We start from the raw sequence: 23,551 nt of genomic DNA, 5'->3' as shown, positions 1-23,551 counted from the left end.
CTGAAAGAGGTACATTTGTCTTTTATAGTACACAAATGATAAAATAAATCATAGATACAGTAACAAGATAAGATAAATCTAAATAAATCTCTAGTTATATGTAACAATATAGATAAGATTAACTACTTTTATTTAATGGGATTACACGAAAATTCCTTAAATCAAGGTTTTTTTTCTTCAACATCAACTTGTGCCCTTTTACAGCTGTTAAGCTTGAAAACTTGCACAAAATATTGTATTCATTAATATCAAGTCGAGTACAAGCACCATAAAAGACGGAAGAGGATGTTTCTGTACACAAGAAGAAGGAGACCAATGGGCAAATGTTTACAAAGAAAGGGACCAACAACTTACAAGTTAAAACCCAACAAAAGGGCTGAGAATGTGCTTTCAACAGTAAGGGTTCAGTCATTTAGCCCCATCAAGTTTATATCATTGGCTTATACATGGTAAACTTTTAATACTTCTGCAGCTGTTAGAATTTAGCCCATTCGGCTCCAACCTTAGCCTTCACACATAAGGCTGAGAATCAAGCCCATCTTTATATCATTGGCTTATACATGGTGACACTTAACGTGTTCTATCATATATAGATTCTTATTTTATTTTGATACATTTATCTTTCATTTATTGTTGTACTTATCTTGTAATTCTTTTATTTGTAAGCCAAAATTTTTGTTCAACAACTCCATATTTAAGGTAAATTTGGCCATCTTCTTCCATTTCTTATTAAATAAGCTGTTCAGTCCGCATCCTTTGAAGTAATTATTTTGATCCATGAACAGTGTACTTATTCCAAAACAAAAGTCCAAAAGTATGACTCTGAATTGAATCTTGTACCTTCTATACCAATTAAGAAAAATTGACATACTCAAAATCCTAAATGGTTAGTGTCTACAAAACTTCCCAAAATACTATACACGACTTCCTCCGAGCAATTTGAACTTCAAAATGTTTTAAACTCCACAGTTTTCATCAAATGAAACCTTTAACCTGAATTGATATCACTAAATTGAAGGTGACAAGATTTTGTTCTAGCTTAAACATGTTAACTAGGTTAAATAAAGAAAATGGCATCGTGTTTTAATTTTGCAAATAGTGAAATAAATAAACCAACAGAAATACATTACCATTCAAAAGTCGCACACGAATGTCTCTCAAATTCATTGAGTCAACGTTTTGATCACTTTCAAATGCATTGTGGGGGTGCAGCGGTTCCCCCTCCACATGACTGAGACTTGTGATATGTCTTTTTACTGTAGGCCAGTCAGCAGGTCCCAGTTCCTCATCATCTCCAAGATCTCCAAAGGCATCCAATGCTTTGTTCAACATCTCATATTTTGTATAATCCAATATGCGTTTCTGTAATGTTGAGACAAAAATAACTATAAGTGGATAAGTCGTCAATTCAGCATCCTTACTCATTATGAGACAAAGAGACCTACAGTGATATTGGTGGACTAAAGTGGATAAGTTGATTTGTAATTGTCAAGATGGTTTGACGTTGTCTTGAAGATGGAATTCCTCCTCAAACACAAAGTTATACTGATACCCCTCACTAAATGTTTGGTGATTACGAGGACCAACCCCTCAACTGTCCATGCCAACATTAGGTAACCAAACAAAATAAGGATGATATTGTATCTCCAGTCGAAGAAAGTTTCACTCACGAAGAACCAACATTTATGGGCATCCCCATTCTAGAGGATAAAGATAAGAAAAAAATAGTCACACTGAATAGTCAGCATGTCCAAGAGAAATATAACGATGCTATATTTAAGAGCTTGTCAAAGAACTTACCCCCACATAGGAGAATTGATCATGGGATTGAATTATTACCGGGAAGGCTCTCTATGGATCTCCAATCCTTTTTTCGAAATAAGAACTACGGTAGTGTGTGCCTATGTAATGGCTATCGTGCATGGAACAAGCTTATTATTCGCAAAAAGTTCCTTGGCCCATCATAACTAATTTGTTTGACCAACTTCACCGATCAAAGTACTTCTGGAAGTTAGACTTGAGATCAAGGTACTACCAAAATATTGCGGAGGGAGATGAGTCTAAGACGATGTGAGTCACCAAACACATGTGGCTTTTGAATTTCTTGTCATGCCCTTTAGCCTCACCAATGTCTCGACTACCTTTTGCACTTTGATGAATATGGTGTTTCATGAATACCTTGACAAGTTTGTGGTAGTGTACCTAGACAATATTGTGGTTTACAACCCAAGGGTGGAAGAACACCAAGTTCATTTGCAACTTGTCTTTGAGAAATTAAGGGCAAATCAATTATACGTGGAGACAAAAATGTTCATTCATACAAGAACCCACAAGCTTCTTGAAACATATAATTGAATATGGAAAGATTGGTATGAAAGACGGTAAGGTCCAACCATACGAGAGTTGAAGGTGTCACCTTCAGTCACAGAACTATGTTCATCCCTTGGATTAGCGAATTACTATCAGCAATTCGTCAGATGATTCTAAAAAAGGACTGGGCCAATGACTGACATGTTGAAGAAGAATAATAGTGTAAATTGGACTTCGAAGTATCAAGTTGCCTTTGAAGAGTTGATAAAGGCAATGGTGGAGAGATTGGCACTTGGGTTGTCGATGTGACCAAACACTTTGAAGTAGAGACTAATGCGTTGGATTATACTTGTGTGACAGCCTTCTTCAGGATGGACATCTAATTGCATATGAAAGCCAATATTTGAACAATGCAGAGAGGTGTGTTACCTTTGAGAAAGAAATGATGGTAGTAGTTCATTGTTTAAAGGCATGGAGGTAATATCTCTTTAAGGCCAAGTAAGTGGTTAAGACTATTAACGGCCCTACTGTCACCTTTTCAACCAACCAAAATTGTCATTGAAGCAAACTAGGTGGTAGAATATCTCATTGAGTTCGATTTCTTGTTCAAAAATAAGCCCGATCGGGCTAATCATGCAGCCAATGCTCTTAGTTGTAACAGCAAACATGCGACCGTGTGCATGTTAGTCCACTTGTAGGCCAGTAGATCAAATGCAACAATTCGTCAGGCCATTAAGGAACACTTGTTGAAAGATCCTACTACCCAAGCCATAAATCATCTAGCTAAGGAAGGAAAAACCCGACATTTTTTAGTGGAAGATTATCTTCTACTCACTAAAAGCAAACGTGCTGGGAACTTGAGAAAGTTGTTGTTAAAAGAATGTAATGATACTTTAAGGGAAAGCCACATGGGTTAGCAAAGAACTAATGCCCTGCTGAAACGAGTCACTGGTCAAGCCTCCATGACCCATGACAATGTTATGTAGTTCATCAAGACCTGTCTCATCTGCCAACATGACAAAGTTGAAAGAGCAAAGTTTGTAAAGTTACCAGAATTCTTGCCCATGCCTACAAGGTCATGGAAGAGTGCCTCCCTCGATTTCATCACCCACTTCTCTAAGGTTGGAGAGTTCGAAGTGGTCCTCATTGTCAACAAATTCTCAAAATATGCAATGTTTATTCCAACACCAAAGATGCGTTTAGCACAACTTACAGCCCAATTATTCTTTAAGAATGTTAAGTTATGGGGTGTTCCAGGAAACATTGTTAGTGACAGAGATTGCTAATTCACGAGGACCTTCTAGACAAAGTTATTCAGCCTATTAGGCTCAAACTTGAATATCTTTTCCCCCTTACCATATCCAAACTCATGGTTAAACCAAACACCTCAATAACATACTTGAAGAGTATATGAGCTCGACGTAGCCCAGTTCAACTTCACATTTTTAAAAAGTTCCTCAATGGGAAGAACCCCCTTCAAGATTTTGTGCGAGATACAGCCGCACATGCCACATGTTGTTGATTATCGTTATGTAGGAAAAAGTCATCAAACTTACAACTTCAACAAAGAGTGTAAACAAACGCTTGAGGTAGCTTGCGCCAATTTAGAGGTGTCTAAAGTATGAAAAAGTGGGTTGATCAGAAGCAACGTCCCTTGGAATTCCAAATAGGCAACCAAGTACCTTCAAAGGCGCCAGAACAACTCCTACTTTAGGAAAGTAAAACCATAGAGTTTAACTTCTTTCTTGGATGAAGATTCACCTTGTCATCCACGTAAGTAATTTGAAATTCTATCATCTAGACTAGGTTGTTCGATCGCAACGAGAAATTTAGGCCTTCAGTCATCGTGAAGAATACTGTCACGTAAGAAATAAAAAAGATCTTAGTTGAGAGGACAAGACGAGTAGGCGAGAGGACACGACGAGCCAACAAGTCGTGAAGAGATGTGCAAGACTTCCTAGTAAAGTGGAAGGGTTTCTCCGATGCAGAGATAAGTTGGGAGCTGCTGAAGACCTAAAATCAGCCAGTACATATTGATGAGTTTGAGTAGAGTCAGTTGACAGGGATGTCGACCAATTATGTGAGGAAGAATCTCAGAGTCATGTTTATCCAGGTCGTGTTTCACATAGCCACATGCTTGTTCCAAACCTTATACATCTTTCCTTCTAACATATTATTCACTTTTCTTGTAGTTTTGTTGGCGTATGACTCCTCACCAGTTGAGATGTCTACACCTGCCAAATACACTTTGCCTTATAATGTATTATAGAAGGCTACAACTAGTTGTCAAATCTTCCTACTTGGGTTATATGTTATCAACATTGTTATTGTCTCTTATTACTTGCTAGCGTACAACATCTATTTTCTCAAAAATTCTTTCCAAAACTTCCTCTAGCCTCCTTTTCTAAAACCATTTCCAAGAGCAGGGTAGAGGCTACAAGATAGAAAATCCAAGTGAGAGTTGATTCACTCACTCAATGAGGATAGTATGTATCACACAATCGCTGTGCTTGTGACACTAGGCATGCCAATTTCCAAGCCCACAAGTGAAAAAAAAAAAATCTGAAGTATAAATGCAAGGGGTATTAAAGCTAAGAAACACAAGCACAAACATGCGACAAGTCAATTTTCAAAAAAGGACACCACACGTTGGAGACACATTAGTTTAAAAAAAAAAATGTGTGTGTGCATACTTAGACATAGTATGAATATTTAATGCTTTTAATGTAAATTTCTACCTTTAAACATCATACAATTCATTAAAAACATTATAAAGATTAAAGATGAAATAACCACCAACATCTAACAATATCCAATTGTTTTTTCGTGGATAACAGCAGTAGAGACCTAGGGGATGGTGGATGATGGAGGTTGGAGATGATGAGAAAGGTTGAAAACCTGCTTTTTAGGGCTAAATACTCATTGGGCTTAGTTATTCACTTGGTATTGGGCTTTGTTTTTTTTTAAATGGCCCCGTTAAACTTTTAAAACTCAACTTTTTTTTATAAAAAATAAATTCATTAGCGTGTCTTTGAAATGTTTGTGTCCTGGCTTTTATAATAATAGATAGACACGCAAAAAAGCGTGTCAGAAGTGTGTACAAGTGGGTCGGCATTTTTCCATTATGCGAGTGTCAGCGATTTATAGCACTGAAGTATGAATAAAAGAAGTAAATGGATGGTTGAGGAATTAGGTGGCGGTCTATATGGCTATAGTGAAAGCTGTCAAAACATCCCTGCAAGGCATCTGTCGTGTAGGGTACTGAAATGAAGAACTTTGATGATGCATTCCTTTTTCAAAGATTCAATAATCTACATGTTTACCAATAAATAACTGAAATGCAAAAATATCATTACAAAATAGAATTAGAACCAGCAGACAGAGAGAAGGAAGATATAAACCAAAGGACTCCATCAATGGGGGGGGAGAAATTCAAAAGTTGCACTTAAAAGATCAAACAGAGTTTTACCTTAGCCACGGAGAGCTTGTCCATATGTAGAAGATGTAAAATGAATTGTGTGGTCGAACCATTTACAATAAGTGTCATGAATACGATTCCACCCGTGAAAAAAACAAACTGTGACGGAGAAAAGTGCCTATCTTTAATCCCCAATTTTTCTTCCAATATTAATATAAAGTCAGGTGTAAACATTAAAAGCTCCAACTACTAACCAGAGTTCCAGTTTCTGAACTGATGTACAATGACTGGTCACTTGATCGCTGAAATAACAAGAGTTTACAAGTTAGAGGGTATATAAGAATATTGCTAATAATATCTTCGAGCATAGGACTATGGTCATAAACGAAAGGTCTTCCATTTACATCCCAGATTTCTGAGTTGTCACACAAGTACGTAGAACAAACATCCAGAAGACCAGAAGATCCGTTGGCCAAGGGGGCATTAGATGAATGTTCAATTATCACTAATCCCTGAAGCTTAAAATCTTAAGTTAGAATGAACTTTATCCTTATTTTATCCTCAAAACGTGGGTAAGCTTAAATCTAAGTTAATTAACGAATTCCAGTGTGTACTGATAATATTTGAACAAGTAAAAATAAATAAAAATAAGCATTTATTGATCTTGTACTACGATAACTACTGCTAGCTCAGAAGCTAAAACTATTAGATTTGACTACGTCTGGTCATATTATGTCAGCAAGATATCAACTTGATAGTATCAAAATGTTAACTTGCAAAGGTTGAAATGTAACTTCGTGCCATATCCTTTACACTTTATCTTGAATTATACGAATTGTCATTCAATTGTTACTCATACTTCAACAATTTACATAGATGCAAATTGTCTGTGAAGAGATTCATTTGATCTATTGGTTACTTTCACACCTTTTCTTTTGATTTCTATCGAGTTAAAAATTCCAAGAACTTGAATTTTTAGTTTTTCAATCCTAGTGATTTGTGAAATATTTTAGTTGTCTGACAAAATTGAAGTGCTAGCAATTGGGAAAACATATTGATGATTACTTAGGTGAGAAGATGATCAGTTTATAAACATGTAATGAAGATGCAGTATTAGCATTGATTTGAAAAGCTTGCCTTCACTGACAGTGAAAGTGCCAGAGCAACAGCTCCACGCAGACCTGACCAAGTTAGTATTGTGGCTTCTTTCCAATCCAATCCATATCCAAAATACCGCAGAAATGGATATAGTACTCCAACAACCATTACTCGAGATGCTTGCACATATGCATAAAGCAGAATGAGGAAGCCCCATGATGCTCCTGTGACATAAAAATGGTAGTTTGAGCCTTGGAAAAATAAAATGACAAAATCCACCCATTAAATATATTTAAGATAGTAATAAAAGTACTAGTATATCACAACCCTTCTCAACTAAGTCTTACCTCACTCTCTCTCCTCAATTTCCTTTCTTTTCTTTCTTCTTCCGTTTTTTTTTTTTTTTTTTTTTTTTTTAACAAGACATGATATTTACATTGATAAATAAAAAGGAACAAAAATGTTCAAAGGATACAAACTCCAAAAACGTTTGAAGATTGTTTTTCTCAAACAAATAGGAGTGAAAAGATGGTTAGAAAACAGAAAGATACAAAGCCAGGGATGTACATGCATCCAAATGTTTACAAATATCCTTGAAGAAATAAGTAATAGATAAACCAGAGAGAGATTAATGATTTGAGGCCTTCAACTAAACTAAAACAACCCGTTTCCCCAAACGTATTTTCTTTCTTTATCTTCCTTTCTATTCTTGAGGCATTTCAAAAGAAAAAATGCAGAGTATTTTGGAGAAATATTTTAGTTCTGTTTAGTTTTAATTGTCAATTCCCTTCTAATCTGACAGCAGATATGGTGATGCACGCGGTTCCAATCAAGCTTTTGGAGAAAAACAGACATGACAAGAGTCTGAACAACAGTAAATATACACGGGAAGACATGACAATAGTGATTAAATATGCACGCGGTTCCATATTTAATCACTATTGAATTTAAACGCTTAAGTTGATGAGTAACAGTAAATTTATTTTATGCTCTAGTATCATGTTAAATCACTAAAGCCTATTATATTAAGATGAGTAACATTATATCCATAATTTTCAATTCCCAAAGTTACATGAGGTTTTATGCTTTGATACCATCTTAAATCACCAAGGCCCGTCATAATAAGAGTGTGTCATAACATACCCATTATTTACAATTCCCAAGTTACATGGGGCTTATATCTGTACTAGTCAGGAAAGAAGAAAGCTTTTATGAACCGAGAGCCTTACCATCATTAAGAATTCCTTCGCTTCCAAGAACTCCTTCAGCTATAACGACTCCACTGCAAAAGAAAATTATTAACTATTTTATTTGGAATTAACTTTTAGGAGGAAGTAACTTTCGTTGAACACAGTGAAGAAAATTTAAATAAGAGACTGGAGTAAAAGGACATATAATGGAAACTCTTGCACCCTATAAATGCTTTGAAGGCAAGAAGTAACATGAACTAACTAGCTCGTGGGTTTTATTTCATCAGAACTAAATAGCTACGTATTAGACTGAGAAGAGTAGGCAGATTTACACCACGAAATACAATGAAAAATGACTATCTCATAGGCTATAAGTCCTAAATTGATGTAGAGAAGTAGGAAAGGTCCTAAGAAAGGACAATTTTTTCAAACCTCATAACAAATAAAAAGGTTGCAAATGGCCAGAGGAAACAAGTAAACGGAGCCAGGTATAAAATTAGCCAATCTCAGACGTATCATGAATTACTCAATCCTTATTCTATGATAAGACAGTATGCCAACGTTTTGTAAGGTGTTTCTTGTCACATCCTAAAGGAATTAAAGGGTGAAAAAAAAATCCAAGAGTGAGATGGTATAGTAACGCGCACAGGGAGAAAATAAAGCTCAGGAAGAAAATTCCTAGTCTTTTTGAAATTTCACAAAATAAAGATATGGCAGAATTTGAAGCTAGAATAATTCAATATCATGGATAGTTTATGTGAAAAGAAACATAAAAGATTAGTACGTGAGTGATTTTTTTGATTTACCAAGTTGGTTATAGGTGTTTCAGTTGTTAAAAGAGAAGACCAAAGTAGTTAGAATTTGAATGGGGGTAGCTTTTCAGTTAGTTTATTGTCTAAAGTTTTTCAGGTGGCTCTTCTATACCGAAAAGTATAGTTCATGTTTTGTGGAAAGTTAAATGCCCCAGAAAAGTTAATGTTCTGTTTAGTTAATATTTATGTTAGGTTTAAACTCGGAAAGACTCCAAATAAATATGCCCTTATATTGTGTTAAAATAAATATACAACACTAACTTCTCTAGAGATATCTTAATGATTCTAAACAAATATCTCAGATTTAATAATATGTTTTGGACTCCAAGGAGTCTTTGGATTTGGTTAGACTTCCAGGAAAAAATCTAAAGAGCATTAGGCTCCATAAAAGGTCTAGAAATTTTTTTTTTTTTTTTTTTTTTTTTTTTACTCTTACGCCACAAAGAAACTTTTAATTATAAATAAGAAGCTTGTACTCATATCTTACACAAGAGAGTGCAATAGAAAATAGGTGAGAGTAAGACAGCTTATGCAAGTGAATGAAATCGTAAATGGGTGAAGGTGAGGTTATGTAGGAATGTATTTTCTCTAAGTGCTCATACGGGTTATTTCTTAGTAAAAGTTTTTATTTCTTTTTAAGGAAACCCTTTCTTCTCTTATAAGTGAATTCCATCCACATACTATTGCTGCTCGACCTCAAATTGGAAGATTCCATGACCGTCCTCTTCCAAAGTTTGGATTCCTTCAAAGCTACAACATATTGCTCTTTACTGCACAGGATCAAATAGAAAGATTTCTCGACCGGCTCTTCCAAAGTCTAGATGGCACTTTGACTCCATCTGATCTATCATCGAGGAGGTTTATGCTATAGTTCCTCGTTTGAGAAAAATCATGATTAAAGCTTTTTTAGTAAGAAGAAACATATTTCTCGAGAAGGATGTGCATCTCCTGAAAAAAAAAAAAGCATAGAGCTACTTGATTCCATGAGCTTCCATGTATACTACCATCTCTATGAAGGTTCTCTCTGTTAACCCCTAAAGATTTCTCCAATAAATGCTGGAGAAACCATGGGATCATGTTGAAGAAATTAGCACACAAGACAGGAGAGGAGCAAATAAAGGAAAAAGGAAATTTCTATTATGAAAACACAAATATGGACATTTTGAGAGAATGCACTCTAGTACTCCTTTACCCTCGCTCATTTGCTTCTTTACTCGCACAAATTCTAACTATCGCATAAAACCATCCATATGTTAACTCACTCATGGTCTAATTAGTATTAGATTATATCACATTCACAAACTTAGTGACTGTTCAAGTCAGGGATAATTTCCTTGCAACCTAAAATTAACGTGTTCACCATTGGCATGTCAACGCATAAAAGTGGTGGAGCATTCACAATACAACCAAATAAGTTTGCAATAAGAATGATACATCTACTCATGCCAACCATTATGTTATCACCAAAGAGAAGAGAAACAAGCATGCTCAAATCAAGCTCTCACCTCAATATGAAAATTAATGTATTCGCTATGTATGCAACCATTTCCCTGGAAAAAAGATAATTCAAATAAGAAATTAGTCTATGTGTCAATTTGCAAGTAAAACAAATTGGATGTGACCTGGTCAACCTATATTAACATGCATGTGTGTCAAAATGAAAAGAAAGTATTAACCACTATAAAGGTTGAAGGAATGACCTTGATTTAAGAACTATTGTGTAATTCCTAGCCTTTAAGTTAGGAGATATTTATGTAATTTCATTATTAAATAAGGGAAGTAGTTGACCTTCCTAATTTATCTGTGCTACCGAGTATCAAGGGATTTATTTTGATTTACTGTTATCTAGTATCTACGGATTTGGTTTATTGTTACCGAGCATCTATGGATTTAGTTAGTTTTTCTATATTATAAAAGGCACATGTACCTCTCTAAAAATTAATATGAAATGCAAGCAAGATATTTACATTTGCAACATGGTATCAAAGTAAGGGAGTTATGATTAATTTGCATAACCTTCAAAACTACAGATCTTCCATTTTACCAAATTTAGTCGAAGCCTTCATAGCTATCAATCTTCCGACTTAACCAAGTTTCATTCATAGCCTTTATATAACATTTTCACAGCAATCAGTGATCACATAAAAGAGTATTCATAGTAGGAAAGCCGCATCATTAGCATTAGCATTCTCAGATTCATTCACCGCAAGTGTAGCAGCTAGCCTACTATCAATCCATTCATCCATCAATCTGCAAGCTCACTTGCGTCCATTCGTAGTTTGGAAAACAAGGGAGAATGATGAAAGCACGAGAATACATTGCAAAAGAGTCCAAATCAAAAGCTGCTACATGTGAAGACTAGTGGATTCAATAATGAAGAGATTGAGAGATTGAATATGTTCTTGGACTTACTAAACAAACCATCAAGTTTCAGTGCCTTGACAATCTTAGGTATGTCTCCAATCACTTTTTACATAAACTCTTCAGAGATAAGTCAAGTCAACTCTTGGATTATAGACACTGGTGCAACTGATCACATGACCCCTCACTCACAATATTTTAAAACATATAAACAATGTCCAACAAGTAATCAAAAAATTAGAATGGCAAAAATGTCATACACCTCAAAACTATCGAATAGTTTCTTTTCCACACAAAAGTTTGTCCATGGCAGTCACTACAGTGTTATTTTCTCTTTATCATGTTGTGTTTTTCAAGACCAGATCTCGAGATGGACGATTGGACTTACTAAGGAATTGAATGACTTGTACTACTTGCAATTACTTGAGAGAGAAACTAACCTAGTGCCCGTGTCATTTCTTAGTTCCTCCAATAATAATGCAATTTGATTACATCACTGTCGCATGGGTCATTCCTCATTTAGAGTTTTAAGAGTCATATTTCTAAATTTGTTTCAAGAACTCTAGTCTCTAATTTTCATTGTGATAAGTGCGGAATTGTTCCATATATTTGGGGACACTCAACTGTTCCAAGTATTTTTAGTGCTCATTGGTTTCTCAAATTAATTGATGATTGTACTCGGGTCACATGGCTGTTTCTTCTCAAACAAAAATTAGATTTAGTCATATTATTTTTGTCAATGATTCAGACCCAATTTAGAATCAAAATCAAAACTCTGACAATGCTAGAAATTATTTCACTCCAACCTTATCTCCATATTTCTGATTTCAAGGCATTATCCATTATTCTTTGTGTGTTATTACACAGTAGAAAATGGAGTGGTCGAAATGACAAATGAACACCTTTTAAACAATACCCGAGTATTGCTTTTTTACGAAAATATGTCAAAAACTTACTAGGGGGAGGGAGTCTTTCTGCAACTCCCATGATTAATCATTTCCCATCTTTTGTCCGGAATAACCTAAGCCTAATATTAGTCCTCAACCAATTTCATCCTCACTTTCAGACATCAAATGGTCTCACACCCTGCATATTTGGGTGCACTTCGACCACAAAATGGTACAAATGTTACATCCTACATCTAGGAAGTCTTACACTTCAATTGATGTGACATATCACAGAGCAAAAGCCATTGTACTCTAAGGCTTCTCTTTAGATGGAGAACACGGAGATTGAAGAAGGTCCTTTGGAAACTATTGAACCCCGCGGACACACTGAATAACCAGCACACAGAACCAGTTACTAAGTCCATGCTTGTTACCGAATCTAATTATGAGTACCTACTATCGTAAATTACGAGTCCTCCCCTACTACCATAGAATCACCAACTGAACCATACGTTCTACCTCCATTTCCAGATCCATTGTTTTCTCAAGTATATGCTAGAAGGACAGTCATTTCAGAACTGATACAAGTCCAAACATGATTCAAAATAAGGATGCAACACGGTTACCAATAGATGATAGACCCATAGGTCTTTGAAAACCCGCTAGATAATGCATAAAATGGCCTTTATACTCCTTAACAAACTATATCTCTTGAAAGACTATCCCCACCACACAAGAGTTTCATTGTGAGTCTAAATTAAATTGTTATACCTAATACAGTTTCTAAAGCTTTATCCAAAGGAGAATGGAAGGATGCTATGACAGAAGAAATGCAGGCCCTTGAAAAAAATAACAAATGGAAAGTTGTGGATGGGCCAAAAAGAAAAAATATAGTTGGGTGTAGGTGACTTTTCACAGTAAAGTACAAGGCTGATGGAACGTTGGAAAGGTATAAGACAAGGTTAGAAGCTAAGGGATACACTCAAGTTTACAAGTTTACGGTATAGATTACTAGGAGACAATTGGCCCGATTGCGAAGATGAACACCGTAAGAATATTGTTATACTTGGCTGCCAACTTAAATTTGGAGCTTTCATAGTATAATGTGAAGAATGCATTTCTTCATCGCAGTCTAAATGAGAAAATCTACATGAGCATCCTCCAAGATTTGAAAGCTCAATATGTGAACGGTGCATATTGAGAAAGGCCGTGTATGACTAAAAAAAATCATCAAAGGGCATGTTAGGTTATGGAGCCTTAGGCTTATTTATAGTTTATACCTAGGAAAAAGCTATATTTGGTAAATGACATATAAAGTAAATTGTCATAAATAGTAAATACATACATAGTAAAGCTATATTTGAAAATATATTTTATGTATTCTCTGTATTCTCTCTCACTGTACATACTTGAAGTACTGTACATACTTGAAGTCATCAATATAAATCCTTTAGCCAGAATTCTCTTACTGTACATGAAGTCATCAATATAAATCCTTTAGCCCGAATTCTCCACTTGTAGTCATCAATATAAATCCTTTAGCCAGAATTCTTCTCTATCCTGTTCTTTGTGTTCATCTAGATCGAGTGTGTGCGTAGTTGTGTGATCCTAACAACTGGTATCAGAGCTAGGCAGAAGTTACCACGATCTGTGAAGATGGAAAGTTCAAAGATTGGAATTGAGAAGTTCGATGGATCCGATTTCGGTTTCTGGAAAATGCAGATTGAAGATTGTATTAGAAAGATCTTCACGAACCCTTGTTGGGGGTGATGCCGGATACCATGACCACGGAGCAGGAAGCTCAAGGATCGACAAGCCTTAAGGCTGATCCAGTTGACACTATTAAAAAACGTGGCGTTCAATATCATCAAGTAGAAGACAACGTCAGATCTGTTGAAGGCGCTGTCGAATATGTACGAAAAACCGTCGGCTATGAACAAGGTGTATTTGATGCGGAGATTGTTCAATCTACAGACGTCTGAAGGTGGATCTGTTGTTGATCATATAAATGAATTCAATATGATCGTAAGTCAACTAAGTTCGGTGGAAATTAATTTCGAGGATGAAATTAAAGCATTGATTTTGATGTCATCTTTACCCGAGTCGTGGGATACTGTTGTTGCCGCAATCAGCAGTTCGCGAGGATCTGATAAACTAAAGTTTGATGAAATTCGAGATGTAGTTCTCAGCGAAAGTATTCGCAAACGAGAAATTGGAAATTTATCTGGTAGTGCTCTCAGTATTGACCAACGAGGAAGAAGTAAACCGAAGGGCCCAAACAAAGGGCGATCAAAATCAAAGAACCGAGAAAAATCTCCAAATAGACCAAACGTAACGTGTTGGAATTGTGGAGAAAAATGTCACTTTCAGACAGGTTGTACAAGACCAAAGAGGAAGCAGAATCACAAATCTGGAGATGACGATGATTCTATAAATTCAGCCGAAGACATTGGGGATGTTCTAATCCTCAGCGTGGACAGTTCTATTGAATCCTGGATTTTGGATTCAGGTGCATCTTTTCATTCATCTCCAAATAAAGAGTTGTTCCGGAATTTCAAGTCTGGAAATTTCGAGGTGTATCTTGCCGACAACAAAGATTTGGAGATTAAAGAAAAAGGAGATGTCTGCATAAAAACTCCGGCAGGAAATCAGTAGACATTAAAGGATGTCAGATATATTCCTAGCCTCAAGAAGAACCTGATCTCTATTGGTCAGTTGGATAGCACAGGTTATGCAACAGAGTTAGGGAAGAGTTCGTGGAAGATTATGAAGGGTGCTACAGTGGTAGCACGTGGCACAAAATCTGGAACCTTATACACCACTGCAGGGTGTATGAATATAGTTGTTGTTGCTGAGAGTGCTTCAAATTCAAGTCTATGGCACAATAGACTTGGACATATGAGCGTGAAAGGAATGAAGATGCTGGCTGCGAAAGGAGTTTTAAAAGGTTTGAAATTTGTTGATGTGGGTCCCTGTGAGAACTGCGTTATGAGCAAGCAGAAACGAGTTAGCTTCACAAGGACTGCTAGAGAATTGAAGAAAGTGCGGTTGGAAATGGAACCATATGTGGAGCAAGGTTCGACGAAGCAAGTGGGAGTTGAGCTTGAGTTGTAGGAAAACTCACTTAGTGATGTTGTAGCAAATACTCATGAAACTCCTGAGACTACTGCTGAGGAACCAGATGTGGAGCAAGGTTCCAAGACCACGAAGCAAGTGGGAGTTGAGCTTGAGTTGCAAGAAAACTCACCTAGTGATGTTGTAACAGATACTCATGAAACTCCTGAGACTACTGCTAAGGAACCAGATGTGGAGCAAGGTTCCAATACCACAAAGCAAGTGGGAGTTGAGCTTGAGTTGCAAGAAAACTCACCTAATGATGTTGTAGCAGATACTAATGGAACTCCTAAGACTACCGCAGAGGAATCAACAATGGAGCAAGTGACACCTGAACCAGTGTTGAAAAGATCATCCAGTACTATCAGAGTACTAGATATGTATATACCTTCATTACACTATCTGTTACTGATGAAAGGGAACCACAACCCTTTGAGGAGGCCCTACAGTTGGAGGATACAACCAAGTGGGAGCAAGCCATAGATGATGGGACGTCTAGGCTTCAAAAATGCGTTGTACTGAGGCTGAGTACGTGGCAATAGCTGAAGCTGGAAAGAAGACGATATGGATGACTGACTATCTGGAAGAATTGGGCAAGAAGCAGCACGAAAAGATTCTTTATAGAGATAGTCAAAGTGTCATACAGTTGGTGAGGAACTCGGTCTATCATTTAAAGATAAAACACGGAAGGCGATACCATTTCACTTGCAGGTTAGTGGAAGATGGTGATGTGTTTCGAGAAGATAGAGGGTGCAAAGAATCCAGCAAACATGTTGACAAAATGTGTTGATGTTGGAATATTGAGGTTGTGCAAAACCTCGATTGGTATGGTGCAGTGAAGATATTCATGATCGTTTGAGAATGAAATTCTTGGTTGACTGGATCAATCTCCCAGGGGGAGAATTGTTAGGTTATGGAGCCTGCTGCTTATTTATAGCTGAGTCAACGGTTATACATAGTAAAGCTATATTTGGTAAATGACATATAAAGTAAATTGTCATAAATAGTAAATAGCTATGTATAGTAAAAAGCTATATCGGGTAAAGCTACATATGGTAAATAGTTATATACAGTAGATGTAGATGGTTATATCTGGTAAAGTTAAATATCGTAAGCTAAACCATATATATATCCCCTTGGCAGAGCTTTGAAAATGTACTTTCTGTATTCTCTATATTCTTTGTATTCTCTCTTACTGTACATACTTGAAGTCATCAATATAAATCATTTAGCCAGAGTTCTCCTTGCATTTTTTCTATCCTGTTTTTTGTGTTCATCTAGATCGAGCGTATGCGTTGTTGTGCGATCCTAACACTACAATGGGGCATTGTACTTTTCTTGGAGGTAATTTGGTAACATAGAGAAAAAGCAAAATGTGGTGACTAGATCCTGTCGAATCAGAATTTCAAGATATTGGACAAGAGTTATGTGAACTCTTATGATTGAAGATAATCCTTGATGACTTGAAGATTAAGGGAGAAGGTCCGATAAAGTTATATTGCGACAACAAATCAGCTATCAATATTGCACATACTCTTATACTCCTATCCAACGTGATAGGACAAAACATATTGAAATTAATTGACATTTTAACAAGGAGAAATTAGAGAAGGGGATAGTATGCATTAGTGTTGTGTCCTCACAACTTCAACTAGTAGATATACAAATAAAAGGACTTCATAGTTCAATGTTTCATGAGTTAGTATCCAAACAGAAAATGGATGATATCTATTTCTCAACGAGAGGAGGAGTGTTGAAGGAATGACTTTGATTTTAGGAATATTTGTGTTATTCCTAGCCTTAAGTTAGGAGATATTTGTGTCCTATTAAATAAAGGAAAATAGCTAACCTCCCTAATTTTTATGTATTGTTTCCTAGTATTTAGGGATTTATTTAGATTTATAGTTACTTAGTATCTAGAGATTTATTCAGATTTAATCTTACCTACTATCTAGAAATTTAGTTAGTTATTATAAAAGGCACATGTACCTCTCTCAAATCTCTCTGAAAATTAATATGAAAAGCAAGCATGATAATTTACATTGACTATAATAAATATAATATTAATGCGAAATATAATTTTTTTCATACCAAAGACACCAGTCAGATACTAAGGTTATTTATAATGACCATTGGAAATACAAAATTAAGGTGAAATTAATCCATATTTATTTTACCATTATTTAGCACTCTCACATATCACAAAAAGGATATATGAGAGAACTAAACTCATCAAAGAACATAAGAACCATCTGTCCATGATGCATGAATCATTGGAACCATGAAAGATAAGCTTTTTATATTAATAATGATCTAGTTAGATCAATTGATAAAGAGAAATAATAATCACAGTGGAACAATATACCAAAAATGATGTAAGCTTTGTTGACCATCGCCCTTAAAAGCTGTTCTTGCAACTGCAGCATGAAACCTAGTAATAGACTATAACATCAGGAAATGTATCCTCCAAATTCAGATGGTGTATCATAGGCAAATAAACTTACATTCCTAATGTCATCACCGCCAAAACACCAGAAACATCAGCTCCCTCTTGAGCCTATCATGCACATGACAATAATCCAATGCAAGAGACGAGGAAAAGCTCAAAAGAACTAATAAATAAATGATTGAAAAGAACCAAGTTCAAATATTACTACTAAAAATAATGTTGATAACAGTTTGGTTATAAATGTTAATTTGTTAAAAGAAGAAAGAAGAAAGAGAAGAGAGAAAGATCAATAGAATCACAAAGAACAAACACTCCTTCAATAGTATGATGTGTTGATTATCTTTAAAAAAATAATAATAATAAAACTATAATTAATTAATCAGTCACGGTAGAATGAGGTATTCAAGAAACCGAAAAAGAAAAATAAAAAAGGGAGGGGAAGATGAGGCACCAACCCAACCAAAAGGATCTCATGTCTACAATAATAAATTTTGAAATAGCTTTATCTGGAGGAAGGCTTGCAAGGTTTCTGATTTCAGCAAGAGTAGCATTGAATCAGAGAGAAATTACTAGGAAACTAAAGAGCTAAGCTTTGTGAATATTGAAGATGCATTAAAATTTGGAATTTATGACACTATCAAATGAAGTTATTACAGCACCTAGTTTAGAGGCTCCTCACAATGAGCTTAATCTTAATATTAATGGTCCTAGTTTCAAGATTGGCTCATCAAGGATCAACTTTAAAATCTATTGAGGAGTTCGATGCCCCTGTCACTGATTCTAACCGTATGGATTTCTTGAAATACTTTGAGGAAGTTGGGATTTCTTTATTCGAAATTAAGCCCAAAAGTATTAAATGCGATCCAATGATTCCGTGAACTTGATAGGCTATGATTTGACCAAGTTTGTTCCCTTTTTTCACGCTAATAATTTGGAGACATGAAGATAATTTCATGGAATACAAGGGGGGAGAGTACGGCCTAGTCAAATCTGCTTGGCATAAGATTGCCATACAATAGGAAAGAAAATTCTTTGTTTTTGACATCCTTGGGTCAATATACCTAGACAACGGAGGTTGGGAGAGATTACTTCTTTGAAGCTTGGCATGGAAAGCATAAATTATTTTGGTAAGCTTTTCCTTTCAAAATATGCTTTCCAAATCTGCTCAGGATGGATCCCTTGTCTTTTTCTTTTGTTTTCAACCACTGGGGTGCTGGTTTCCTTCATTGGTAGATTGGTACTAGAATAATTTGTAGGATACTGGAATTGATGTGTTTACATCATTGTCGGCTAATTTGGAAGCAGTGGGTTGAGCGTTTCAAATTTTCATGGGGTTGGATAATTGATGTTTCAGCTGTTAAAACTTCGGAAGGATTTCTCAGAGTAGTTTGAAGCTATAAGGATATCAAAGAGCCCTAAGAAGATCAGTATTCTTATTTGGATTATGCTCAAAAGTGGCCTTATCTCTGCTTTAGAAAATACTTCCAGCTTCTATAGAGGCTTGCTTTGTTCCCGAGGGTGCTCTTGGTTTGGGTTTTTGAAGTCAAGAGAGCGTAATCAAGGAGTTTGATGGTTTAGCTAAGAAGTTGAGAAGAGCGGTTCACCTTACCCAAGCACAAGCATTTCTATTTCAATAATATTAGTATTAATTGGGGAGTCTTTATATCCCATGCTTAGAATGTTTCTGTTTTTAATTCTCTTTTTCATTCCTTATAGGAATTTGTATGCTTAAAAGATTTCTGTAGACTATGATTCTAGTCCCTCCAAGTATCCAGCACGCAATTAGTTTTATACAATATTGTCCTCGGTAGTAAGCATGGAGAATATAAGACTATGAGGACGACACACCAAAGCACCCTACCCACAGTCAATTATCTGTTTGCTTGTTGGGATCAAACATTTTCAGTAAAGCCAAAATTTCAGCTCATTCCCAATTTCAAGTTCTAAAGGTTGTCAAATGCCAGTCCCACACTCAAACTCATCTTTGATCTCCTTGACAACAGTTTGAAGGTCCAACAAAAGAGGTCAAGGAAATTAGTGCGAAGCAGCGAGTAGGCAACTCACAAGTCAGCCTGAAAATTCATACATTCTCCTTTACCCATATCAAAGCAAACATCTGATTGACTTGATTATAGAAGCTTGAAATAAGCATCCTCATGCACTACTCATTTTTGTACATTGTTTCAGAGTAAACCAGCCAGGAGGAACATTGCCATTCCTTTTATCAGTTACCTTGTGCGATAGGGAGTCTTCCTCCATTAGAGAATGCCAAACCATTCACCAATCAGGGTTTTCTTAAACACAATACATTGAGAACTAATTAAAAATACTTCTAAAGCCATATACAATTCCTTTCAAATAACAGTATTAATTTGTATTCATGCCTAGACTAATTAACAGATACATCATTCAGTATTGATACAAGTATAAACATAAAAGAGAGTGAGAGAGTCACATACAGTGAAATAAGCAATATAGCTCACAGCAAGTGTTAATGCAATCTCTATCACTGTGTCGTTGAAAATGAACCCGAGCCATAAAACAGATGCAATCCCAAATGCAAGACCAATTCCCAAACTGATCATTAAAACACCAGGCAGACATGATTACAAAGACCATCTCATTATAAAGTCGATAAACTGGTTCTGGCTCAAATGATCAACTAGAATAAGAAGGAAAATGATAATAAGAAGCTTGAAATCAAAACACCTAAACCAACTGATCATTTGGGCCATACACCTCAGCACCAAAATTTGAATAAGCATATTGTTCCGAAAAATTAGCTGGCCTAATGCACAAATAGAATAAGGACAAAAAATGGTACATACGCCCCCAGCGAGACTTGTGTGAGATATTTGATTATAGCTCCCCAATTAAAGCTCTTTCCAAGGACCATTTGATAAAAAAGTTGATAAACCACAATTGCTGTCCTGAGTATTATAAAATAGGATCAGAATAATGAATAGTTGAAATGTTTAGTCTAGTCAAACCTAATAATATAACAACTTGTTTGAAAGAGAGATGACTTAAGCGATAGATGTTGAAAAATAATTCAAACTAATACCCATCATTCATCAAGGATTCTCCTTCTATTATCGTATTCAGTTTTTTACTTGCTCCTAGCTCTTTCATTAGAGCTACTACAGCCACAGGATCTGTGGCACTCAGAAGTCCCCCAAGCAACAATGATGTTTTCCAATTCCAATTATATGGGAAAGTGAGCTGCAGTAAAGCATAAAAAATTAATGTCATAAAATATCCTTACTATCTGAATTGATAGTCTGGTATTACCTTGAAAGCAGATCCAAGCAAGAACGTTGAAATTAAAACACCTGGACCAGCTAATAAGATCATTTGGGCCAGACACCTCTGCACCAAAAATATATTTAGCAAATAGTTCATAAAAAATAACTCAAGGGCAAGTTCTTTTCTTTTTGTATATGAGAGTGCGTGTTGTAGAACTAATGTGGGGGCATCACATCATTTTAATGTGTAAGGTGTTGTTTCTGCTGATAGAAGCTATTAATTGTTATGTTAGATGAGTAAGCAATCATTGAACTAAGGTAGCGGTTCAGTTGCCCTTAAAAGAAAGTTTAAAACTGTCATTAACCCATTTGGATGGCCAATTTGTACACAATATTTCAGATACATCAAGGCAGATTAATATAGGTGCTACTAGAACCACTCTAAAGAATCGGGAATTCTTAGAAGACAAGAAGTTCATCTAGAACACATTCTACAAAAATAATTAAAGGAAGTGAGAATTATATAAAGTTATCAGTCCAAATAACTATAGCTCTCTTGTCACCAAGCTTAGTTAAAAACAGGATAATGGTTTTGAAAAGCATGAATCAACCTTTATTTGGTGCACTTCCATTGAAAAGGAACTCTCAAACAGCAGAGCAGGAAGGAAAACAGCCAATAATAGATCAGGATCAATTTTTGCCCCTGAAATTTAGAAGCATCGAATCTGTTTTAACAGCTACGACTGATACTTCAAGGGAATACACTTCAAAATTAATGATACAGTGACAGTTACTAGAATGAAGAGACAAACTTACATAGACGGATGCCATCCCCTATCTTTCCCAATCGATGATGTGTGCCATATTCTGCTCATTAATACAGTTTGAGAAAAGAAAACTTCGAGTGAGTGGTAGGAAGTGTTGACAAATGACCATTCAGAAATGCATTAATGGGTCAACAACAGATTGTTCGCTTGCAAACAATATTTATATCAATTTCAGATTTTAGGCATCTATCATATCCTTTAAATCAATTTCAGTCATCGACTCCCGCTATATAAATCTTGTTGTGTTCGCATACTTGAATTTAAACTTCTTCCGTTAATCCACTCACTTGAGTCAATTTTCGTACGATGAACTCTTTTCCAACCGGTCAAACTTATTCCAACTCTTTCCTAGAAAATACAACTCGTCGTTTCATCTTCAAAGCAGTTGAGTTCGGAACTCAAGTAGAAATCAAAATTCATAAACAAATTATACAATAAAAGGAGATCTGTAAAACAAGTAAAATGTCGTGATAAACGCCAACGAAAAACGATTGAGTTTCCCGAATTTTATGGAAACTGAAGATCATTAAACTACACAATAGCAACAATAAGCAAACAACGATGAGCAGAAAATGAGGAAGAACATGAAAATGTATGGAAAAAAAAATCACCAACCAATGGATCCAAGAATTATGCCAAGAACAAGCAAGGCAACTGTATAAGGAACTCTGGTGCCTCGCAGTAAGTGTCTGCAAGCGATTCCAAGCACCAAACTCAGTCCAACGAACAGCACAGCATCAGTTGGATTCCAATCAGACGAACCAATGGCTCCTTCTTCCAGCTCTCGGTTTGTAAACATTTCCAGCAATTCTACTTCCGCCATGAATAGATTGAGCAGTCTACTGAGTTTCTTTCTCCTTCATCAAATTTAACGACTAGGATTCTGGTTACAGATTCTTTATATAATCTGTTCCTCAGCTCTTTCTTCCTTTTTCCACCCTCCCTCCCCACATGCACCGTCGAATACCCGACATTTACTATATCGTTGATTAAAGATAAAATTAGTCTTTTTCAAGAGTACGAATTTGATTCTTATTGTTTCAAAACAATTAAATTTTAATTCATAGTTTTATTCTAATTTTATTAAAAATCAATTTTAATTTAAATTTTTTTAACTTAACAACTTTACAGAAAAAATAAATAAATAATCTTTTTTATAGTTAAATTGAAAATTTAATTATGATGGTTTAAAATATTAAATTTTAGTGTTTAAAAAATTAGAATTTATTTATATAATTTTATTGATAAAAATTCCATAAGAAATAGTTTTATTATTTAAAATTATAAAAAAATTAAATTCTAATTTTCTTTAACCAAACTTATAATTTATAATATTTTAAAATTAGTTTCATATGAAACAAAATAAATAACATAGTTTAGCTTTTTTTAGTTGGAAATTGTGATTTTAGTACAAATTATTTGTTTACAGTTAATTTATTTAAAGTGATTTTCATAGGCTCATCCATTTTAAAGACATATTTGAGACTGAGTTTAGAAGGCATGTTTAAAGTGGATTTTTTAAACAGAGTTGGATTATATATACCCAATTTAGATGGGTTGAATTTTTTGAAAATGGAAAAAATTTGGGTCGAAAAAATTGACCTTTTTTTATCAGTTCAACCTAAACAACTAAAAAAAATAGGGTTACAATCCAAATTTACCCTATTTTTAAGATTATTATGAAAAATAAATTTTATTTTTCGGTAACATATGCATTGACTTGTGAATGTTTAATCTTTAAATTTCATAAGATTTTAGATCTTATTAATGTAACATATATCGGTTTTGTGTATGAGTAAAATTATTTTAAATATTAAAAAAAAACAACTTGATAATCCAA

General features: G+C 35.2%; 1 protein-coding gene across 3 annotated transcripts in view; it reads right to left on the bottom strand.

Moving 5' to 3' along the window:
- The window catches only part of SOS1 (sodium proton exchanger, putative (NHX7) (SOS1)), a 50,721-nt gene extending 28,051 nt beyond the window's left edge, over positions 1 to 22,670 (bottom strand). Inside the window, exons 1-15 of one of the 3 annotated variants that reach the window (XM_023670015.2) lie at positions 22,327 to 22,670; positions 21,701 to 21,751; positions 21,496 to 21,587; positions 20,931 to 21,008; positions 20,704 to 20,861; positions 20,468 to 20,569; positions 20,099 to 20,216; positions 17,695 to 17,747; positions 17,556 to 17,621; positions 10,334 to 10,378; positions 8,056 to 8,108; positions 6,866 to 7,050; positions 5,983 to 6,030; positions 5,780 to 5,887; positions 1,131 to 1,362 (exon numbers count right to left, since the gene is read on the bottom strand). In XM_023670015.2, the coding sequence (XP_023525783.2) occupies positions 1,131 to 1,362; positions 5,780 to 5,887; positions 5,983 to 6,030; positions 6,866 to 7,050; positions 8,056 to 8,108; positions 10,334 to 10,378; positions 17,556 to 17,621; positions 17,695 to 17,747; positions 20,099 to 20,216; positions 20,468 to 20,569; positions 20,704 to 20,861; positions 20,931 to 21,008; positions 21,496 to 21,587; positions 21,701 to 21,751; positions 22,327 to 22,534 (1,597 nt within the window). In that variant the 5' untranslated portion in view covers positions 22,535 to 22,670. Of the gene's footprint in view, positions 1 to 1,130; positions 1,363 to 5,779; positions 5,888 to 5,982; positions 6,031 to 6,865; positions 7,051 to 8,055; positions 8,109 to 10,333; positions 10,379 to 17,555; positions 17,622 to 17,694; positions 17,748 to 20,098; positions 20,217 to 20,467; positions 20,570 to 20,703; positions 20,862 to 20,930; positions 21,009 to 21,495; positions 21,588 to 21,700; positions 21,752 to 22,326 lie in introns of those variants that run through there. The other 2 variants (XM_023670029.2, XM_023670022.2) reach the window with 2 other exon arrangements.
- Positions 22,671 to 23,551: the final 881 nt, after the last annotated feature.

The sequence above is a fragment of the Cucurbita pepo genome, chromosome 1 (genome assembly GCF_057944985.1).
Source record: "Cucurbita pepo subsp. pepo isolate OVF chromosome 1, ASM5794498v1, whole genome shotgun sequence".
Classification (NCBI taxonomy): Eukaryota; Viridiplantae; Streptophyta; class Magnoliopsida; order Cucurbitales; family Cucurbitaceae; genus Cucurbita; species Cucurbita pepo.
Note: the sequence above shows the minus strand (reverse complement) of the source record. Positions and strands in the feature narration are given on the sequence as shown.